The 23,910-nt window shown below is 32.5% G+C and overlaps 3 protein-coding genes and 1 non-coding gene across 4 annotated transcripts; 1 reads left to right on the forward strand and 3 right to left on the reverse strand.

The window, feature by feature from the left end:
* Positions 3,084 to 4,487, forward strand: LOC105167653 (uncharacterized protein At5g19025-like). The gene is made up of 2 exons (XM_011087451.2): positions 3,084 to 3,462; positions 3,581 to 4,487. The coding sequence occupies exon 2, from the start codon at positions 3,618 to 3,620 to the stop codon at positions 4,296 to 4,298; it is 681 nt and encodes a 226-aa protein (XP_011085753.1). The 5' UTR covers positions 3,084 to 3,462; positions 3,581 to 3,617; the 3' UTR covers positions 4,299 to 4,487.
* Positions 10,395 to 11,292, reverse strand: LOC105167654 (E3 ubiquitin-protein ligase RING1-like). Its single transcript, XM_011087452.2, has 2 exons — positions 11,076 to 11,292; positions 10,395 to 11,043 (listed from the first exon to the last, which is right to left on the reverse strand). Exons 1-2 carry the CDS (start codon positions 11,167 to 11,169, stop codon positions 10,538 to 10,540), a joined length of 600 nt encoding a protein of 199 aa, XP_011085754.1. The 5' UTR covers positions 11,170 to 11,292; the 3' UTR covers positions 10,395 to 10,537.
* LOC105167737 lies at positions 11,728 to 15,180 on the reverse strand. Its single transcript, XM_011087558.2, has 4 exons — positions 14,307 to 15,180; positions 13,823 to 14,188; positions 12,209 to 12,435; positions 11,728 to 12,040 (listed from the first exon to the last, which is right to left on the reverse strand). The coding sequence occupies exons 1-4, from the start codon at positions 15,178 to 15,180 to the stop codon at positions 11,780 to 11,782; spliced, it is 1,728 nt and encodes a 575-aa protein (XP_011085860.1). The 3' UTR covers positions 11,728 to 11,779.
* On the reverse strand, positions 18,943 to 19,016 carry TRNAN-GUU. Its single transcript has one exon. It is a non-coding gene; the product is annotated as a tRNA-Asn (tRNA).

Below are 23,910 nucleotides of genomic sequence, written 5' to 3' on the forward strand. Positions count from 1 at the left end.
CACGACGAGTCAATGTGAAGAGGCTACAACGGTGAAGGTGAAACCCCAGTGTTTGTGGTGATCAAAACCTTAAATTGATTGAGGGGTTTTGTTCGTTTTGAGCTTGGGAGTCGAACGGTATATGTGGCTCTCGGCAATTTTGAGTGACGGTGGCAAATTTTTAGAAAGAAGATGGTGGAAAAAGAGGGGTGGTAGTTCGCGATTAAGAATCGTTTGGACGGTGGCCATGAACTTCAAATCCTTGGATCTCCGTACCATGTTGATGAAAATGCTGGAACTTGTCTTATTATACTCGTAAGGAAGAGGCGAGTCGAACTGTGGTGGTCCGCGACTGCCGTTCGTACAGACCGCGGCGAATTGACGCGAAGAGGCTGCGGCGGTGAAGGTGAAAGCCCAGTTTTTATGGTGATCGAAACCTAAAATTGATTGAGGGATTTTGTTCGTCTTGAGCTTGGGAGTCGAACGGTATATGTGGCTCTCGGCAATTTGAGTGACAGTGGCAGATTTTTAGAAAGAAGGTGGCGGTGAAACTAGGGCGAAAATGGATTGATCGGCAAACTGGATACTTTTCCGGCGAAAAAAGTCCCCAAATTGAGTAATTAAAATACATAGAGGACCAAATCCAAACCCTAACAAGTTAAAGGACTAAAACGGAATTTGGTTATAGTTAGAGGACCAAAATTGCATTTAATCCAAATATTTTATATAATACTATTTACAATATTTCTATTATTATAATTAAATGATGTTATTTATTCAGTCATAGAATGTACCATGATAAATAAATAAATAATTAGGACTAATTTTGATTCAAATAACAAAAAAGGAGAGAAGCTATGTTTAAATTAAAGGATATATTTGTTTTTACAAAATATTTTAAAATAGATATATGTATCTATTCGATAATTATGGAGAAATTCAAGTATCAGTTTAAGCATTTGTAAAAACTCATGTATCAATTTGATATTTATGAAAAAACTCGAGTATCAATTAAATTATTTATAAAGACTTATATATCAATTTGATAAATAACACCAAAACTCAAGTAATAAAATATTTTTTACTCTTTTACAATTTGAGTAATACTTCAAGGAAAGACCATATGTTTTATTCGAGTGATAGGTTTAAATAAACTATTATTGCATCCATTTAGTAAATATACAAAAGCATTTTTATTCTTCTTTCTTCAAATATGTTCCATAGGCCTAAATATAATTTTAATTAAAAGATAATGATTACCAGCATCTAATTTCTAAAAAATTAATTTTTTTGCTTTAAATATCTATATATCATTATTTCTTTACCTATTATAATAATAAATATTTTACTTAATAATCTTTTTTTTTTATAGCAACACATTATGACAATCAAATACATGTATATTGCTTGTCATTTTCTAAATCTATATGTATTGAGTGTGCCTCGACTGCTATTATTTATTATATATTGAGGAGTTAGAGTAATTAACCACCCATCATTATCAAAATGTATATACACTAAAACACCCTTAAACATACCTTTTTTTCTTACATTTTCAGAAAAAAAAAAATAGCCATCTCTTTATTTTTTTTGCCAATAAAATTTTATTAACTTAATTTTAAAAATAACAAAAATACTTAAAAAAGTTATTCATTTTGTTCCATTCTTTATTTTATTTTTATTCTCCTTCACATATTTAAATGAATTAAATATATATACTAATATAAAAAGGAAAGTTCTTCCACATTTATAAACGGCGGTTAAACACACCGTCGAGAATCAATTTTTTATGAAATAAAAAATACCCTTCATGATAAAATAACTTATTTAACTTTCAAATTTTACATAATTAATAATTTTTTTTTATTTTTTTATATTTTGAAATGTGAAAGATTATATATTCTATACGCGTATAAACAGCGTGCTACAACGATTAATATTAAAATTTTAAATTATACACATATGGAATGTAGGTGGATTGGCATGATCAAAGACATAGACACTCAATAAATAAAGGACCACAAATTCCCTATCTAAGTATGTATTTGATTTTCTTGGAATTCACTCAAACTCTTGGGAAAAAAATGAATAAACGCCAAGATTTGGAGTCAATTTCTCCCAACCACTTCTCCTCAGCAAAGTCACACTGTTGAATATTTTTCAATGGGAAGGGTGACTAGCACTTGTCTTTACTTTGACAATCAGCTAACATCCAAACTCTTTTTAAGGGACTAAATTCAATGAAAAATGAATGTGCAATAATAAATAAAGTTGAGATATTTCAAGTTTGTGACTTTTTTCTCAATGGGGAAAATTAATAACTATAGTAGTGGGACAAATTGGGATTCCACAAATATCTTTCCTCTTTATAGTTTTTATAAGTTTTGTTGTGTTCGTAAGCCTAATTTAAAATTATATATAGCCACGTCACAAGTATTGTTAAAAAAAATTATATCTTTCAAATCATAATTTAGATTTAATATATTTTCAGTCTTGTTGTTTATGTATTTTTTGAAAATATTTTCATAACTTACCAACAGTTTTTTTTAGTGGTTCTGTCAACTTCCGTTAGAAAAATTAATTGAAAAAAGTTATGTACAAGCTATGTGTATAAAGACAATGGAAGTTGACATAAGGACTCTAACGAGACTTTTTAAAATTATGGGCTATTTTCGATATATTACAAATAATGAGACTAAAAGTATATAGGACCTACGTTATATAAAGAAAAATATATTTAACCTGTATTGTTATTAGCTGTTGATTGTTCAATTATTTAATATATTTATGGCTGAACGTGAATACTGAAACATAACCTCATAAAAGGAGATAAGATTGTCCTTTTTTTTTTAAGTAGGAAATTTTAATTTCATTGTTTGTATTACTTTTCTTCATAACAATTTAAACTTTTTATGTCACAAGCAAATGATTCTTGCTCAAAGGTGTCATTTTTTGAGAACCATCATCACAAAAGGTAAAGTAATTCTATTTCCTTTTTCACCAAAAGATAATCTTAAGAAAGTTGACCAAATGTAGGCCCAAAACACATGTAATGTCAAAACTCACCATAAATGATTCAGAAATCATTCTACTATGGGATCAGTGTCCGAGCCCATGTGGCCCATACAAGAACCGCCCAACACCAACGGAACGGAGAGTTTCTGTTCAGAGTGTAATGTGTATGACCCTCTCCCGTATTACTAAGAACCATACATCTCTGGAAATGATAAGTTACTGATAAATCACAGCGATATTAAAGCGGACTTGTGCAATGACTACTAATATGACTTCATAACTCTCTCTGCTTCTCAAACATCCCCTTTCATGAGCCGGCCAAGACATCCTTTTGTTCATGGCGTTGTTCCTCCATTTTCATGCCTCTTTTGTTTAGATTTTGGTTGTTAATTGTGGTGACTTTGTTTGAGTTGTGTGTGAAGAAAAGTGGGATTTTTCTAGTGGCCGCCGACAGTTGCTGATCTTAAGGTGCACTCAAAATCAAATCCTTTTTTTCTGATTCTTGAAGTTGGTTGATCTGGGAATTTGTTGTAGAATTGTGGGTCTGATTTTAAATTTGATTTGGATTGATGGGTTGTTGTTAAAGATTCAATCTTTGGTTTCTTGGTGCAATTCCTGTCCAAATGTTCTGTTTCCAATGCTCTATTCCGGTTGACCAGCACATAGAGATGGCCAAATCTGTGAATTCTGGTGACCCTTGTTTGAAGCTAAGGCAAATCAATCAGTTCAAGAATAGAAGGGCTTCCACTTCCCCCAATCACTTGAACGTTCCGGCTTGTGATCAGTCTCGTTCTGCTATCATCGATGTGATAATCTTGATTGCTGTGATTGGTGCCTGTGGGTTCTTGCTATATCCTTACGCCAAGATTTTAGCTCATAAGGCTATTGAACTTACTGGAGAAGTTGTAGACGTGGTGATTGAGGAAATTGTTCGTGCCCCGATGGTGTTTGGATGCTTAGGACTTAGCATTTTTTTTGCAGTAATGGCCCTAGTGGCGATCATTGTATGTACAGACAGGAGATGTGGGAAAACGGGCTGCCGTGGGCTCGGTAAGGCTGCTGAATTCGATATACAATTGGAGACAGAGGATTGTGTCAAGAACTCGAATTTCCAAGCCAAGAGTGCATTGAAGAAGGGGCTTTTTGAATTGCCTCGTGATCACCATAGGGAACTCGAGGCAGAGCTGAAGAAGATGGCGCCACCTAATGGCAGGGCTGTTCTGGTGTTCCGTGCAAGGTGTGGTTGCTCTGTTGGCAGATTGGAGGTTCCGGGGCCAAGAAAATCCCGAAAGGTTAAGAAGTAGTAGCCTATATGATCTTGCTTTTTCTTCTCTCTATAAGCTTATATGATATACTGAATTAGCCATAGTGATGAGCAGATCCCTTTCCATGTTAAGGTTCATTGTAGATTCGAATAAGCTCATTGGAATAAGTTATCCGAACGACATACATACACTGGTTATTTGAAGAATATGGTGTTCCTTTTCTCATTAGCTTTTCATTATTTTAAAATCAATTTCATGCTCTTTAACTCCTGAAAAAGTGCTTGATCTGTTTGTGGTCCTCCTTTGCTTTCCATCTGGATAATTTTAAATTCAAAAGATGATCCATTTTGCTTTGTTTTCTATCACACGTTCAGTTTCATTGAAACCATGATCTGGATGTTGATATCTGATTTTTAAGCTTTGTTGTATCACATTAATCTAAGATTCTTATATTCAGAGTGAAAACATTTTACTTCATTGAAAAATCTAGTGGTGTGGATTCATTTGCGGACTTCTTCTATATGCATTTTAAGCTTGCATGGATTGTATTTCTGATATTCACCCATCAAGATCTAAACCAGGGTAATTTTTAGTATGCTATATTATATTTAGTTATTCTTTTGGCCATTTGACTGCTACAGTTGCTTCGTTTCATGAGGACTGGACAACGGCCCACTTCATAAACCCCTGTAGAAAAATGCTTGGACGATTCTTCCTGACTAATACTCATCCAGCTAGCTTTCTTGAATCATACTTTACAAATTATAGGCTCACCGGAACTGTTAGACCTCTAACACAGAGATACATCACTTCCATCAGCTTACCAATTTCTTGCAGACGAAAAATGGTATTCTTTCTTTTTGGGGTCTCCTCTTTTGTGTTACATCTTCTCTTCCTTTCCATTTCTATGACGTCTTAGCCAGTGGATAAATATCGTACCTCATTAATATCCTAGCAAGTTTCAGCCTGCATATTTGTAGTTTCGAATCTGAAAGCTCGTTCAGAAAATGTTGATTTAGTTGACAATAGCCCAGAACTTGTTTCACGAGGTTTGACTCTCACCCATAAAGTTGTTTGTTCTGCACTTGTTCGCGTTGCTATAGGATCCTGAGCAGCCAAGTGATGATGTTTCATTTTCATACTCGGAGAACATTTTCTTTCTTCATCTTCCTCAAACGGTGAAACAAACTTTCTGCTAAAGTTTTTGAGTTTGCTCGAGCGTTCATAACCACACGATACACTCTATTTGTGTAAGTATCGTGTTGTTCATCTGTGCATGAACTGGGGTCCAAGTACTGATGTCGAGGTTTGAGAGTCGTATGTCCATCTTCCTTTGAAATGCTTGAAAATGCTGAAATTTAGTTCTTCTAGTGTGGTTCACTGCACATTGCTCAAGCAAACTGTCACCGATCATTGGATGTTGATGTTTATACCATGCATCTTAATCTTGTCTGGAAATTCTATCAGTTTAGTAACAGTTGGATACACAAAGTATCATCGGTCTACATATCCTACTTTTGAAAAAAGACAAGTGTACAACAATCCCACACGCATTATAACTGTCTGATGCTTTAAGTGCTCAAGTCATTAGGACTGTAGAAGTGAAAAGTTTAAGATTGTAGCAAGTATGGAGTGTCAAAAGTTATGTCTGTGACATAGAGGACTAATATTAATAAATGTTTCGCGATGTACTATTTTATGTGAACCATGAATCGAGCGATTATCGTGTTGTTCTTAATATATTCACTTTGATGCCTACGCCTTAAAAAATTATGAAATTATGAAGTTTATAAATTAATACTAGATTAGTATAAATTAATTAAGTACAAAAATAATTATTTTAAATTTGTATGGATTAATAGTCGTATTGATTTCGCACAAGTTTATAAATTCAATAATTTTAAATTAATGTAAAAAAATACATATTTACACGTATTAAAAATTTATTCATATCCATATTTATACTCACGAGTATTTCAGTGTATAAACTCTATCCATCCCCCAAAAAATTATTTCAATAGGTATATGTTTGAGTCTAGATCGAATGTAAAAATATTAGGTACGAGTCTGATTACTAGCTATTAAAATGGTATGTATCTAAGTAATGCCCATCAATTGAAAAGCCTAATGTGTTGGAAACTTGGAACTGGAGTTAGGTTAAGGGATTAAATAGAGTTACTATTTGAAAAAAATAATTACTTTATCTACTCTCAAATGACTTCATTTTGGCATTTTGGCCCAAAATGATAGGCTCGACAATCACTTATAATTTGTTTTTGTTATTAAAATTATATTTGATATGTATAACGCACAAACACAAGTTTATAGATCTATCTATTAGTCCAATAGTAATTTATTGACATCGTAATGGATAAAATTTAAAATCAAATTAATCGATATATTTTACTACTGGTATCAAATAAATATATAATATTATTAATAATCAAGGATATTTTTATTAATTTTTATTTAATTTAAAAGATTGTCACACAGAGAGGAGGTGATTGATGAAGGTGGCATACGTGTAAAAAATGTATTTAACCCTTTTAAAATGAAATTTGATATTTTAGAAAATAAAATCTTAGACTTGGACGTTAAAAATATAAGTGCGACTTTTCATCACAGGGCAAAAGGATTAGAAAATCGCACTTAATTTATTTTCAAAAGTTCAGAGTGCGAGTTCACATCACGGGATAAAGTCGGCATTCAAACCAATTAATAATACATTATTCTTATAATAGATGTATTATAATCATGAACAACGTTACGCATGTTTTATTATTATTTAATATATTTTTATAATTATTTCAAAATTATTGCTTAAAATTTATCTTAACAATATTTTTTATAATAGTTATTTATGCGTATAAGAGATTTGACCACACCACAAGGGTCGAAAGATCTTCATAAAAATCTTAAAATTATCAGAGGACTAGTTATGTAAAACAGAGATTAGCACACTCCAATACTTAAGTTAGTATGAACTAAAGAAGAAATAGTAGGAATAATTTGAATGAAGTGAGAATAATAGTATAAAATGGTGATAAGGTATATATATTTGTGTGGAATGCAAATTATAAGCTTAAAATAACCTAAGAACCGAGAGAGTAGTGTAAGAAAGTGATAGTTTGAGAATAAGTGTGATGATGTTTGATTTACCTAAAATCTACATAGGGCTCTATTTATAGGCTTGTACAGTGTTGGATACGGAGTCAAATAGGCTTGTACAGTGTTGGATACGGAGTCAAATACTCAGTTCCGCATGCCATTAGGAAGCTATTTGAGTTGGATGTCATACGCAACAAATCATGGGTGATTTGGATAAGAACTGGCTGAGATACGTGAGCTGGACTAAATCCTGCCAAATTTATCTATAATTTCGAGAATTAGTTATTTGTAGATTTTTCAATTCGTTTGTGACCGATTTACTTGGAACCACCTGAAGATATTTTAAGGTGACGTGAACGAATGTGTAGGCAAGCTATATCATGTGTCCTTCTAGTTGTATGGTGACGTGTCCGACTGAAATGAGCTTATTTCTTGGGCTTGCCAGTTCAGTAAAATAACAGGTAAGCCTGTGGGCCTATCTTCCTTGTTGATGGATTTTATCCGCCTATTGGTGGGCGCTTATCTATCTTGTTCATGAGCCAGAAGACTATTTGAAGGATCGTGAGATACGGGCCGAGAACACGCAAGCAGATGTGGTAGCATAAAATGTATATAATAATTAAAATTAAAGCATGAAATAAACGAATCCAAGGGGTGTACCCTTGGAGTTCCCAGGTGTTCGATGTAGAATTAACAATAAATAATAACATAAAAGAGGCTGAGATAAAATTGCATAAAGAAACCAAAAAGGATCAAAGGAACAAAAATTTACCTTTGTCGGGATCCGCCTACTTTAAATGTTCACGCGAGGTTCCAACACAGAAACCCTCTAATTCATCCACACCTCACCGGTACTAGAATCCCAATGCTTTCTTTGCTAGAAGAAAACAAGAGAAAAGAACTCCAAGAAGTTGGAGAGAGAGGCAACTGAGAGAGAGAGACTAGGGAAAGGAATTATTTTTGTGTTGTGTTATTGTGTAATAATATTATTTTCAATAATATATATACACACATATGCCTTGTATGGATGTACATAAATATGTCTTGGTATATTTATCCATCTACAAGGTAACCCTTCTTAATTCTAAATCAAGAAGATGATAAAATTGCACTTTCCAAAATCGCAATTTGCTATAATTTCCTTCCATAGAATTTTTCAATGCTCAATTGGTGTGTTGGCCGATTTTATGACTAAAAATACAATGCCCTAAGACTTTCAATAAATATCCATTCAATTGAGTCCAATATGTATTTAATCCAATTAATTATATAAGTACACATTGCCTTTATTAATTAATAAGGTCCAACTTATTAAAGAATAAGGACAACCCAACATAAATTAATCCCATTAATTTATCCTTGGGTATTCCATCTAATGGATCTTTTATTTGCAAGTAATCTAATTACTTGCAAAATTAATTCCAAATTAATTTCTTGTTCTTTCTTGGTGATTTGTGTGTGACTCCTTTAGGTTCACCTTTCAATTAGATATAGGCTAGTGTCCAACACTATTATTAATCAAATCTAACTTAATTAATAATTCTTGATTAACTTTTAATCAAGAAAATCTGTCACCTTGGTGGCCGTCTACTAACAGTACATGGCGCTAGAGACTAGGTAAATGTCCGTATGAAAATTTAGGGCTCTCGAGTCCATACCGGTACGGTCCTTCTATCTACCGTCTCTCGATCTTAGTTTAGGACATAGAATTTGGTATCGGTATCCATCCTAAACTAGGCATCTACGCTTTAATACTTGAGACCATGCTACGCTTAATTGATCGACATAGGAACTTCTTTTCCTACTTGTTCAACCACTGTGCCCATAGGTTCATAAGACATGAGCGTGTTGAGCGTGTCTCCAAGTGCATAGGAGATACCTCTATCAAATACTGATAGGAGACGGATCCTTTTCTTGGAACTCACTGTCCTTGCTACATACTTCGACTGCACTGGACGAGACTTATGATGATTATGTCTACGACACAATCACCTCTCGCACACATCCAAAATACAATCATCGTATACATGTGACTACCGCGATTCTTCAAGTTTGAGAACTACTCGCATACAATCAGAGCCGGTGATTCGAGTCATATTGACCAAGGCATAAGGCTTCCATATGACTATCCCGCAAGTCAGTTTAGTTGATTCAGCACCTAGTTTATCAACACACTAAGATCGCATAAACGTTCAACGTCTGCCACCGATGAAACACGGTATTCATAATTGGATGCGATTCTTGGTGCAAGTCTCTATAGGACTCTCGATGACTAATCTCGAAGTCCTCGACTTGGTTAGTTTCAAATCCAACCTTTTGGCAATTGGTTTAATAACCGCCATCCAATGCGAGACCCAACTGCATGATTGCCAATTGGTCTGTGGATTTCGTTGTGATGTTCAAGCAGATGCAAACATACAGAATGAGCACAACAAAATAAATGTCAAATAAGCGAACACTCATTTTATTCACTTAAAATAATATTACACATTGTTGATTAATTGTTAGAATAGAGTACATTTAGGTTAATCTAATTGGCTTTTTGGTCATCTATCTTAATAATCTCCCACTTGATCTAAAGTCAATTACCAATCGATCTCAAACCCATCTTATTAGGTATGAGCAATTTGCGACACTGGTTAGAAGCTTCGCGAGCTCAAATCGAGCTTCGCAAGCCGACTCGACTCGCCTGTCACCTCTAATGTAGGGTAGCCAACTAGTATGACGATTTGTTTTCAATTCGAATTGCTTATATAATAGGAGAAAAAATGAGCTAATGAGAAATTATTTGGAGTTACTTCTACTATTTGTAGAGATAGATAAAATATAAAATCTATATGTGTTTACACCAAACTTTAAAAAGGAGGAAAGTGCAATATCCTTATTATTAATTACACAATCTTGTGGATAAACTAAGCCTTACTATTTTTTTAAAAGAATATTTATAATACAATTTTATTTGAAATTTTACATAAGAATCAAATACCAATAAATCAAATTTGAATTTAGGAAAAAGAAACCAATCACTATTCACTAAAAAAAAATAAATAAAATAAAAATTAACAAACCAATCACTATTCACTAACATTTACACACGTACTTTTTCTTAAGGAGGGAAAAAATAGAAGAAAAGGGAAAATTTTCATTTAACTATCATCTATCTGCATTTCCTAAGCTGCCAACTCATCATTGCCATCATCACTGGCCGGGTCATCGAATCCACTTCCCGAACCCGACTCCACACCCGTACCCGGAGCCCTTCTTCCCCGGGCAAAGAACACATGAATTCTCCACCCCCCTCCGTCTCTCTCATCACTTTCCTTTTCCTTCTTCTCATCCGCCGGCATACTGTACCGGCACACCGGGCACGACCCGTGGATCCCCAACCACTTCTCGATACAACCCGGATGAAACCTATGTCGGCACGGCATTTCTTTGACTTCTACCTCCCCGTACTCCGCTAAGCAAATGGGGCACTCCAAACCCGGGTCCGATACTTGGACCCGCGGCAGAGACTCGATTGAAGCTTTGGAGGCGGGTAAGGGGCCTTCCTTGGATGCCACTTCGCGGAGGAGGGATTCCATTTCGAGGGAGCCTTCCATCAGCGTAATCGATCGGGTGGGTTGGTGCACGAACACCACGACGTCGCGGGCGGTGGAGTTGGTGGCGGCCGCCAATGCCGATGATCCATGGGAGGAGGAAGGGGGGGGCCGATGATCCATGGGAGGAGGAAGGCGGTGGCGCCTCTAGTGCTCAGCTCCTCCAGTGATGGCGGCGCCAATTCGCTTCCTGATGAAGCCATCAATTTCTTCTCCTTGATCTTTACCTTCTCCCAAAATAAAAAACGCTTTCCGAACTTAGTATTTAATGAATAGAAGTGAAGGGATGAAAGAGGGAGGAGGGATTTTATATATGAGGGAGGGAGGGAGGGGGTGGGCGGTGGAAGATTCTGGAAGGTGGCGGTCGACTTGTTTAATGTTTTGGGAAGGGATTTGATTTCATTACAACAACGACCCTCTTTCTTTGCTTTTGTCCAAATCCGGGAAAGAATTTGTAGAGAGGGAGGGTTCTGGACATTGGGTCATTTCATGGGAAAGAGAAAAGACGTGTAGCCTCAGCGTACACAACACGTGTTAATTTCAAGCAGAAAGAAACAGCCAAAAAGAAAAAAAAAAAAACAAAATATCAACTTGTAATCTTATAGTATAGATATAACCTTAAATTGACCTGGTGAAAAAATTGAGTTAGGAGGAAAATACTAATGCATCTTCTATTTTGACAAATATTTATGTCATATATGCATCAAATATTTTTTTTAAATAAAATAAATACCGTAATTTTTATACGTAGCGTGTATATATTAATTGAAAAGAAGATGCAATATGAAGTCAGGTGTCCATTTACAAACAGAATCAAGAAGAGGGAAACAAACATTGGATCATAGTACCCCTCGAAACTTTTCCTTGTCCAAATACTAAGTTGTTGAGTTTGTGCTGACACCACTTCAGTTGAGGACTAGAAATGAGAGACATACTGAGCAGCATCCCAACCAACTTCAACTCAATCATCGCAAACATAACATTTCTCTGCTCAGCTTCTGACTCCACTGCTTTCACTTTTCTCCTTAGCCAACACCTTTTCTTGCCTTGCACATCTTTCACCATTACCCCTTTCTTTCCACAAAAATATGAACAAAAAACATACAAATGGTAAGAAAAAATCCATCCAATTTTTGTAGAGTTATAACGTGCAACGAGGTGAGTTAAACAACAATGGGATCATCATCGCAAATTAAGAGGATAACTTGTGGAACGTAAAATACAATTTTTGCATTGAAGTACCTTGTGCAGTGCTTTGGTTACGGTGTACAGGAGCTGCAGGTCCTGAGAGTCTTGGACGGGGGGAGGACTCCGCCAAATTCCCCGATATTTCCACACTGATTTGGTGTTGTCTGTTTTGATATATGACCAGAATGCTTGTATGCATTTCTCAATGGCCTTCAATACTTCAGTTGCCCTCATGAATTCTCCTCCCGTGCTGTAATTATTCCCTCCTTCCTCCATCGATCCTAAAAATAGTCATTTAAATTACAGTTTATTATACTAATTAGATCCCCAACGAAAAGTGAAATTACACATTTTGCCAAAAAAAAAATTCAAGTTATACTTGTACTTGTTCGAGAATTTTTCGTTTACAACTATACACCTTCTGCCAGAGTTTTTTTGACCGAAAATATCGACCTCAACAATATATATAGGGTAAATTGCAATTTACCTATCTGTGTTATGAAAAATAGACAAACAGCCCCATTGTGAAAAATAAAATAGCAATATTGCTTTATTTTTTTAAAATAAAGGGATAAATTGCTATTTATTTTTCATAAAGGTGTAATTTGCTCTTTCCAATATCACAAGAAGGTAAATTGTTATTCACCCTATATATATTTCTAATTTACGCATAATTCAACATTCTATATGTATTATTAATAACATTGCTAATTTTTTTAATCATCAATGGCTACTTCTTATCCTATGACAATAATTTGAAATTAATATTTTATTTATTAAACTACACCCTTTGAATTTATGTATATTATACTTACTCTTTACAAGAATAAAAAAATTACTACAGTATCTTTATTAATAAATTATAAGGAATATTGAACATGTAAATTTGAAAGATTAGTAAATTTTTTGTTGATGTTAATATATATTTTCTATCCAAATCTTTGCAAATGGGTACAGTTATAATCAAAAAGTATTCGAAGGGGTTACAAGTGTGATTTCCATTTTTTTGGACAATATAATTTTATATTTTTAAAAAAGAATTTAAATATAATTAATTCTTAAATATTTCGAAGATCCATCATCTTGATTATATAATTATACTTCCATCGATCAGTCTTTGAATATTCATGTAATATTTAATTTTTTAATTTAATATATACATCACGTCATGTGTACAAAATAATTACGTAATAATAAAATCTTAGTCAGCATGCGTGATTGTTGAATATGAACACGAATAAATTAGAGATACATATTTATTAAATAAATTAAATCCTTTCGCGTGCCATATTTCAGTTGTGGACCGGTTGCCAAGTCAAGAAAATTAAGGGGACATATATATAAGCACTGAATTTTTAATTACCAACTGGTGTATAATTAAGTCTATGAAGCAGTATCTATTATTTATATGCTATTTGATCAGTAAAATAAATGGAATGGAAGTTTTAATTTTTTTTTCACCGTATAATATTTGTACTAATATAAAAAAAATATATTTATAACTATGTAAAGTTTTATTTATTTCAAATAATTTACGTCATTTTTTAACCAACAATTTATTATAATATTTATCCTTCACTTTACTGAGGTTAATTATTTGATCCGCTTTTAAATTATATATTGATTTTTATGTTTAATATTTGTGGATTAGGCTAAATTCAATCATACCTGTGACATCAGGAACTCGGAGTAGACTCTGGAAATGAAGTCTTTGATGTGTGTAATTGGAATACCTTTGCCTTTCAGAGTTGTGCACCTCCACAAACCTCTCCAGCAGGATTTGTAGATCTTGAAATTGTCCTAAAATACTATGATGAAATAATCTGTTTTTGTCAGAGAATAACGTAAGAGCCTCAACCTTTTGATGTTGATGATAAAGAGCATCCCAGGTTAGGCAAGATTGAGCCACATTAATCAACTCGAAATCACATTCTAAACTCCTCAAAACCCTCTTTCTTGCCATTCTGCTCCATGAGATGTATTGCATCGACAGGTCTTGTCGCAGGCTCGTTGTTTGCTCGTTCAGGATTGCATCTGTGCGACATGTGTACAACGAGCAAATCAGACAAGATCATTGTATAAGAATATATTTGTTTCAAGATTTTGTCTTGATTATAGCTAGTAGTTGCATGATCATGGCTAGCTTACTCACTCAGTCCATGTAGTCTTTCTTGGTAGAGAACATTAAAGAATCTGAGTCTTTCTGTGTACTTCTTGTGTAATGGATCTGTGGGGTGTTGTATTACACTTCTGCTGATCATCAACTGTTGTTGAGCAAACAAATCTGCCGAATCTTGAGAAGGCCTAACAACATCGGAATCTTGATCAAGTGAATCCATGAAGTACTCTTGATTGATGCTTATGTCTCGATGACAACTATTCATCGAATCTTTGTCAGAACCGTGGAGGTCAAAATCATCAGATTGATCCTTGAAACTGCAGCGAGATGAAACAGTACTATTGTCACGATCAAGCAGTATCTCAGTAGACGATGTAACGAGACCATAGTTGGAGAGTAGGCTACTAATGTAGTGATCCGACGACAAGTACTCATCCAACCATGAACTTTTAGTACACCTACTGTGGTCCGTCTCTTCTGAGGCCCCGTACGTGTCAAAATCCCGACAAACTTGGAAGTCGTTTCCCATCTCGATAGCTCCCGGTTGAAGTCTAGTTTCACTAACCTGATACCATGAACATGTCGAATTCCAGGTGCTTAAAGAAACAAGCACAATTTCACATTCTTGTACTGGGATTTCTTGGTCCATGGCATCGTAGAAGACATCAGCTGGAGTTGGTCTAGTCAAAGACAACAAAATTATGGCTACTCTGTTAAGGATTCTGAAGGGAAAAAGGTGGTATAAAATGAACAAAAGCCAGTGATGAAACTTCAAGAACCAAAGAAAAATCTGGGAAAACAAGAGCAAAATTGGATTGATATAGAAACTGAGGTAAAACCACTTGAGAAATCCATGTGGGATGATGAAAGATTCCACCAGCAACCAACAGGAAGCTAGCAAAGCCATTGTAAGAACTAATAATACACACCTTCATGACTTTCTAGGTATGTATTATAACTAGTTCAGTCTATTGGTCTCATTACAACTACTTTCCTAGTAATTTACTTCTTCATATTTTAATGAAGTGTTGGTTATCCTCTTCTTAGTGTAATACTGAACCAAAAGAAGTTCTAATACATCCGGTGTGGTCAAATTTGAATTAATTAACGAAAAAGTGTAACAAGCTTGACATGCTAGAAATTCTAGCTCGGATTCCTATCGGCCAAATCTGAACCAATAATATGACAAGTGCAATACTCGTGTATTTAGTGTATAAATTCAATAAAAGTGACCAATTATGTGACGTATCGAGGCTGACATAAGAGCTCAAACAATGTAAAGCAATGGAGTGTCAATAATTATGCAAACAGTACGAAAAAACAAAAAGGATCAATTTGAGAAGTCAATGGTTTCTACACCTAACCACTTTGATTACTAATGTTTCTCTGACATGCAATAAATTAAAAAAAAAAGAAAGAAAAAGAATTCGAATTAATTATTCTGAACTGAATTAAACATGAACTGAATTTTTTTTATTAAAAAAAGGGACCTTGAAAATAATGGCTAAAACGCAGTAATAGTAATTACAAAATTATTTAGACGTAAAATTACTTTATTAAAATAATAGATAATCAGATCTGCAATCTATGAATTATGACGATTTATTAGACATTAATTGAAAAATGGAATAAAAGTTGTTTAATTCCACGAAAAGGTCAAATAAATTGCTAAAATAATGTAAAATTTGAAAATAAAAACCAAACGCTCAGTTGCAAATGGGTTTGGTTGAGATGAGATTTGGATTTTCGCAGTATATAATTAAATGTAAAATAAATTATGATGATAATTATTATCACTAAAAGAAGTATAATTTTTTCGATACCAATAATTCACAAACAATCATAATAGACTTCATTGGGGCATTATTTAAATTGTTGGGGGTATAAGAGTCTGACAAAGCCCAGCCCAGTTTGCATCAGCATTAGCATAGGCCCAAAATAAAAACCCAAAACAACAAAAGAGGGAGTTGGGCTTTTTCTCAGGAAGTGATTATATAATTATTTATTTATTTATTTCTTGGGTGATTGATTCATTAAATAAAAGTAAGAGATCCAACGGTGATCAATTCTTCTTAAAATGTCGCCATCAAGTCACTGGCTATTTTCTCCTATTTGTGGTCACTAATTTTGTAGGAAATGTCATCATTACCCTCACAAGTAACTATCGTTCAGATGGGAAAAAGACCAATTCACCCTCCTCGTGCAATAAATATGTCCACGCCCAAAGATGATCATCTTGAAATTTGAATCCTGCAAATTGCTTGTCACGAAAATTGCCTCATCACTAATCAATCCACTACAACCATTTTAATGGGCATTGGGGACCATCGCAATTTCCAGTTTTTTTATTTTTTATATAAATAATACTATTATCGTATTTAAATTTTATTTAATATATATATATATCAAATTATTATATCATTTTTTATATTAAAAAATTTAATTGGAACTATCAGGTCCACGTTCTCCCATAATCTTTTCTCCCACCACCGAAATGGAGTTTGATTGATGAGTACTCTATTGTTCTCTACTTGAAAATCATGAGTTTGAACTTTCACTAGAAAAATATTTTTTTTATTATAATTAAAAATAAAAATTATGATAATACTAATTAACCACAGCTACAGAACAATTAATAATCGATGTGTCTGCAAACAATGCAAAAAGAATAGCTACAACAAAAAAAATTATAGCAAAAACACTATGTTTCGTATCGTTTTTATTGACTATCATAGATAGTATTAATTTATTATAATCTTTAAGGTCTATTGATTTATGACATAGGAAATAATTCATTTTTTTGTAATATCCATATGTATTATTATAAGAAAAAATCATATCTAATTATAATTTTTTTTCCTCTCAACCCACTACCCCATATTTCTTCTTTATAAACTTCAATACTTTTAATAAACGAATAATCACAATTTCTGTTTTTCTCTCACTTAACCTCATGTTTTTTCCCCTTACGGACTTCTTTCTTTCTCATCTCCAAGGTTGTTTCTTTTCACAATTTTTTTTTTCTCTTCATCTTACATCACATAACATATTTCTTTTATATGCTCGTGGGAATTGCGTGTACAAATGACTAGTTTGTACAAAAGCAAAATCCATTATATATGTGAATATTATAGGTCTTGATTGCCAAACCATACTACTTAAAAAAGCAAATTGGACTGTTCTGAATTGAACTTGACTCGCTAATACATTAATTGAACTATATTGACTAAATTAAACAATATCTCAACGAGTTTCAGCTAAAGAAACAATCGACAACAATTAGCTCTCCTTAGTTGGGGTCATCAACGAGTACTGGGCTTGACTTATAAGTGTGTTAATGAAATTATAATGATCAAATTAAATAATATTTTAATAAAAAAATCATATCATGATGACTATATTCTCAAAAAAGAATATATCCTAATCTAATTTATTTAATTAATATGTTTGTGTCTTTTCTTTGATTTGAAAGAAAAAACAGAAACAATGTAAATTAGAAAGGGGCACATCACATGGCTGACAGTGTAATAATTTGCACATGAAAAATAAAAGACATATGCTTCAGAAATCAGAAATGGTAATGAATTAGAGAAATTTTATGGAGAGACAAAAGGAACCAATGTAATATTGAGCACGTGAAAGTGAAAGTGAAAGAGGATTAGTGTATTGGTGGGGTATGTCGCACCAATTCATCATAACGCTTTCTATTTTAATCTTTTCCAATTGCTTCACCTCCCTCCAATCCTCTACCCACCGATCCCATCTTAATCTAGTAATTGAAGTTAAAATTAAAGTTTTATGAATGGGCTCATTGTCAGACAGATATTATAATCAAGAGGGGTATTTATAATTTTTCAAACAACGAGAAGGTATTTGTAATTATACCAAACCTTAAGAGGTTGTAACTTACCCTAAATTTAAAGTTATGCGTTCGAGCCTTATTGAATATGTGAATATTTTGTCTCACTTTATGTAAATTATTGTAATTTATTATTAATTATTCTTAATATATTAACGTATTGACTGAGTTGATATAATATTTTAAAATCAAGCAAAAAAAAAAAACTTGTTATACGTGTCTTTATAATTAACACACTTGTATTTTTTATTTTCAAATTTATAAACCTTAAGAGAGTATATGTCTCGTGATAAGAATGGAGCCTTACGTTCAAAAGGTTGTGAGTAGTTCGAAAATGTTGGTATCTTTTTATAATAGTTTCTTGATTCTTTATTTCTTCTAATATTTTGTAAATTTAGAAATATCGATATACTAAATCAAAATTTTAATTTAAAATATTAAATAATGTAGTAATAAATTGAATTTTATGAAAAGCTCGTGAAAATTTATGAGGACTTACTGACTTGACAAAGTTGATGCTCTATATAACTATGAGGTCATGAGCTGATTTAGTCCAACTTATGTGTGGGTATTATTGGTATGCTATAATAATAGTTTATGGTTAATTACGAATCTTAGCGGACAGTGATAATTAATATGTATTGTTGTTGATTTCAAAATTTATGATATAATTATAATATATTCAGTCATTAAAATAAAACAAAAACCTTCCAACATAAATAAAAGAACACAATAATAAATAATAAATCAACCAATGAACGACATGTGAACAAAACACTTTGAAACTAGTAAAACTGTATATGAAAAAATCGCTAGAGGAAGGGCTTGAACCTTCGACCTTGTGGTTAACAGCCACACGCTCTAACCAACTGAGCTACTCCAGCTGTTGGCTCATGCTTTAAATTAAAATTTCAAATTTGAGTTGGGAGCACATACACATACCTAAAAATGGAGAAAATTTGAAATCCGAAAGAAGAATTATCAGAAGGGTGTAGTGAGTATAGCTATAAAGAGAGTTGAGTTTGAAGTTCACATCACATGACCAAAAGCTAACTCTGCTGCTCCCTTTCCCCTTTTGGTTAGACAAAAATACCAAAATATACTCATTCCCATTATTTTCCATCTCTCCTTACCACTCTCAATTACTCATTTTTCCCACCTTTAATTACACCTAACTCCAACTCATTCAAACCCACCTATGCCCTTTCCTTATCAACATATTTTGCTTTTTAAAATACGTTAAGTTACCGTCATTTTTTCTGATATTTGATATAATTATTTAAAAAATTATAAATAATTTTCTTATTTTAATGTCCGTCTAACAACGATCAACCCATTCCATTAAACCTCACTATTTAAGATCTACATAATTAATTTTCATTTTGAGAGAGTAATTACTTTTCAAACAACAATCAGGTGTTTGTAATTTTGTTAAATATCAAGGAAGATAACTGTAATGGGATAAAAAATTGTATCTATTTGCGTGTAAGTCTGGGATAAATACAAGAGTATGATGTTTCGAAACATTAAATCTCAACATTTATTAAAAATAAGGGCGTGTTTGTCGCGCAAATTCAACTTGAGACCTCATATAAATAAATGAGGAAAACAAGGGCAATCTTGTCCATTAATTTGAAAAAGGTCTTATAATCCACGAGAATGAAGGGCAAAATGGGTTTTTTCAGTAGAAACAAATCAATAAGGTCGTGTTTGGTTTGGTGTATCTGTAGCTAAGAATTTAGAATTCATTATAATAAATTTAGTACATTTGTTAGGGTTTAAGTTTCAAACGATTTGAAGTTCTTTAATTACTATTTTGAGTTTTTCTTTTTCGTAATTTTGTGATGAATTTTAAATTCATTTAATATAAAATGAAATTCTTTGTACAAATTTCTCGTTTAAATTCAATGAGGTATTTGCAAATACTGAAAATAAGCACTTATCAACTTTTTACTGAAAATAGTGTTTCAATTTTACAGTTTCCACTTCTGAACTACTTAAATTAAACAAATCTATCCAACAACTATACGCAGTTTCCTACCAATTTCTGCATCTTATTGATAAAATTATAAATATGAAACCGATTTTTCCAACACCCCATTTTTATATTTTTTCTTTACTTTTAATTTTTATTTTCAAACACTCTCAAATTTTACTAGTGATTACTTGTAATTTTATCCAATTGCAAACACAATTTTAAGATCCATCCATCTAAATGAAGCCTATGTGTGATCTAATTTCCTTTAGTTTAATTAAATATTATTTAGTACTAAAAAAAGGTGAAAGACAAACACCCACTGAAATAGACATAAAAGCCCCTCAAGTTGACAAGTCACAATCCACACCACATCCAATTGCATCTTCAATGAACGGTCATTACTTTAACAATAATATTTTAAAATTTAATCCTAAAGTTCAATTAATGTGAAATTCGTCTGAAATGTAAACGAAACTATTTTACTAAATAAATATTTGATTTTGAATTTCTCAATTTTCAATTATGATGAGATTTATTATTATTTAAAAAAAAAAAAAAAAGAAAAGGTCAGCATCTTCGTCCCCACTTAAATTCCGTAAGACCTTTTTATGCCATTTTAAAAGCGACTCGTGCCCCCAAAGTTCAATTAAATTATGATGGAGAAAAAATAAATATATATTTAAAAAAAATCATCTTCATGAAAAATTGAGAGAGTGACGTAATATTAAGAAAGCGCAATACTCTTAAAACACTCGTCTACATATAAATAATTACATATAGAAATAGTCAACATACGGCTTAATGGGTGTTAATAGTAAAAGAAATCGAAGAAAATTACAATTTATGTTTTATAACTTATTTTTTATTTATAATTTTGGTTCTATTATTTTACAACTCAATAGATTTAGTACCACAAGTATAAAAATATTGCAAGTTACATCCATTAATCATTTTTGCTAAATTATTAACGGAAGGAGCACGTGCACGCAAATGGATGATAGGATGTAAATTGTAATTTTTTTAGATTTATGAAACTAAATATGCTGAATTTTAAAATAATAGGACGAAAGTTATAAATGAGGTAAGTAATGAAAGCAAGTTGCAATTTTTTCTAAAAGAAAACCCATACTTGATTGTTTTACTTGTCCATAATCATAAAATCACCAACATGACGAGGATCTGCGTGGAATCCAAAATAATAACCATTAATGCCCTCACCATCCATGGGATTTCAAAGTGAGACGTGGCTCCATACAAGTTTTGACAATTGACCTGTTATAAATATCAGTTGCTTCATTTGACAAGGTATATATCAATTAAATTGAGGTTAAGTTTTACGACCCAGTGAATCTTGATTAGAGTCTAATTTAGGAATTGGAAGGTTTTAATTGAGGGTCATCTCAATAAATCTAACGAGTTGTGTTGCAGGCCAATTCATCATTTAACTCGAAGACCTCAAGTGGATCCCATTTGATGTATTTTTACAGGTCATTACTAACCTCGATCCCAATCAAAAAACAATAATTTTTTACGTTTTCTCCGTAAATGAAAAAATGACAATATATATAATTATCCAATCAAGATTAGAAGGAATTAACCCACACAAAAACTTATATATATAATTTTAAAAAATATTTATACGAACTAATATTTTTTTATAGATTATTTATTTTACCGGCTCTCATTTTTTTTTAAAATATCTTTTTATTTCTTAAAAAATTCCAGCAAGGATAGAGTAGTAACGTTCACTTCACCATCTAGTGCTACATAATTATTTTTTATTTCAGGGAGTATTTATAATTTATCGAAGAATAAAAATACATTCGTAAGTAGGCCAAATCTTAGGGGAGCTGGTAGTTGTAATTTACCCTTGAATATAATTACTGAAACCATAACCTAAAAAAAAAAATAGAAAGATGTTATAGCCTTATATAGGAAATATTTTTGTACTTGTACAACAATCATACAGTAAGATTATACATGTCATGTGATTGATAATTTTTCACAAACTGTAATCACGTAATAAAATATATTATATTTATTATATAATTAATTTTAATAGGACTAATTATTTTTTTTCCCAGTCGGACAAACACTACGACAATGGGGTAGGTAAGGGTCGTAAAAGCACTTGTGAAGTATATTATATATATTTATATATAATTTTTTAGCTGAATGTTATTACAAGGGACCATTTGAGAAATTGCCAAAAACAGAAAAAAAGGGGCAAAAAAAAAAAAAAACAGTATGCATGCAGCATCCTTTTATGGTCATAGCGATGAGGTGGTCCTGTTTCTATGAGCAATTAAGGCACTATTGCTTCATTTGGTCGCCTGCTGCTTCTGGAATTCTCTTGCTTCAAACATTAACTTTTTTGGGATGAAATGATTTATTATGTTATTAATTATGCCAATATACAAAAATATATTTAAGATGAATAGAAGTTTTACCAGTTGTACACGACACATTCGACATGTGTGTATTTAGAAAAGATAAATAATTAATTCTTTTGTAATTGGAGTTTAGATTGTACGTATTTATTTGTACTTAAATAAAAGGGAAATGAACATAATTTTTTAAAAATATGATATAGAGAAAAAGATAATACTTTAAGATTGATTCGGTTCGAATTCAGCGACCTCGAGATGCGTACTCGACACAGATGCTAACTCCACCGAGATCGGATTTTGGGTTCCCTGAGAATAAAACACAAAGTGTGAGCTCGTCGGGCACGTCCCCGACAATGACCCTCCGACGCTCAAGTTAGGATGATCGAGAGAAAAGTGTGCTATCTCAAAGATCAATCTCAATAAATGCAGAACAGTTACCTTTAATGACGGCGTTTCAGATCTATATATAGGGCTCAGCAGGGCAGAGTTTGCCAGCCACGTGGCCCCATCCTGCTGGCTAGCGTCCGCGATCGGATGGCCACAATTGTCCGGGTTTTCAAAGGCAGATGGATCCGAGTCGGGTCTATTCGACCCAATCGATGGAAAAGGCGCGGATCCCCACTTAAATGACATAAATGCTCTTAATGAAGGGCTTTTTTGATATTTCCCTAACGTTTTTCATTAATCACACATCAAAGATAAAAATAAATAAAAAAATAAAAAAGACCCTGATATCGATAATTAAACAAGAATTTACTTTTTATTAATTGCGATATGGGAGCATGAGAATTGACAATAATATAAATATGGGGTTGATGGAGAGTGAAGAAAGAAAATAAAAAAGACTCCCCTTTAAAATTATTAAAAAGGTATTGATTATACCAAATGTGTGAATGATTATTTTATTTTACTAGTTGTCGTTGCACGTCGTCCCTATACGGATATAATGAATAATAGTTTATGCTTTAAAAATATATTAAAAATAAAAATAAAATACATAAATCAATACATTATTATATTCCACACACAAATAAACAAATAAATAAAAATAAATTAATTTAGAGTATTATCGACACAATAAAAAAATTGGTATAGCGGTATCAAAATCATCGCTTCTAAATAATATATATATATATATATATGTTTTTTTAATATTAATATACATAGATAAGGGTTTATTTTTACGAGGCCTCATTGGAGACGTACTTCTTGATCGCGAATATCTGAACTTGTTAATTTGTAAACCTTATTACAAATGATTCTCAATTAAGTTGATAATTATTATAAAATACTATAATATCTTGATCTTTAACAATGTGACCTCACAATTCAAACAATATTTATTGATATAATAATTTTGACTTTTAAGAATTACAAAATTATAAATCATATAAAAGTGATGAAAATATT

The sequence above is a fragment of the Sesamum indicum genome, linkage group LG8, assembly GCF_000512975.1.
Source record: "Sesamum indicum cultivar Zhongzhi No. 13 linkage group LG8, S_indicum_v1.0, whole genome shotgun sequence".
NCBI classification, from domain to species: domain Eukaryota; kingdom Viridiplantae; phylum Streptophyta; class Magnoliopsida; order Lamiales; family Pedaliaceae; genus Sesamum; species Sesamum indicum.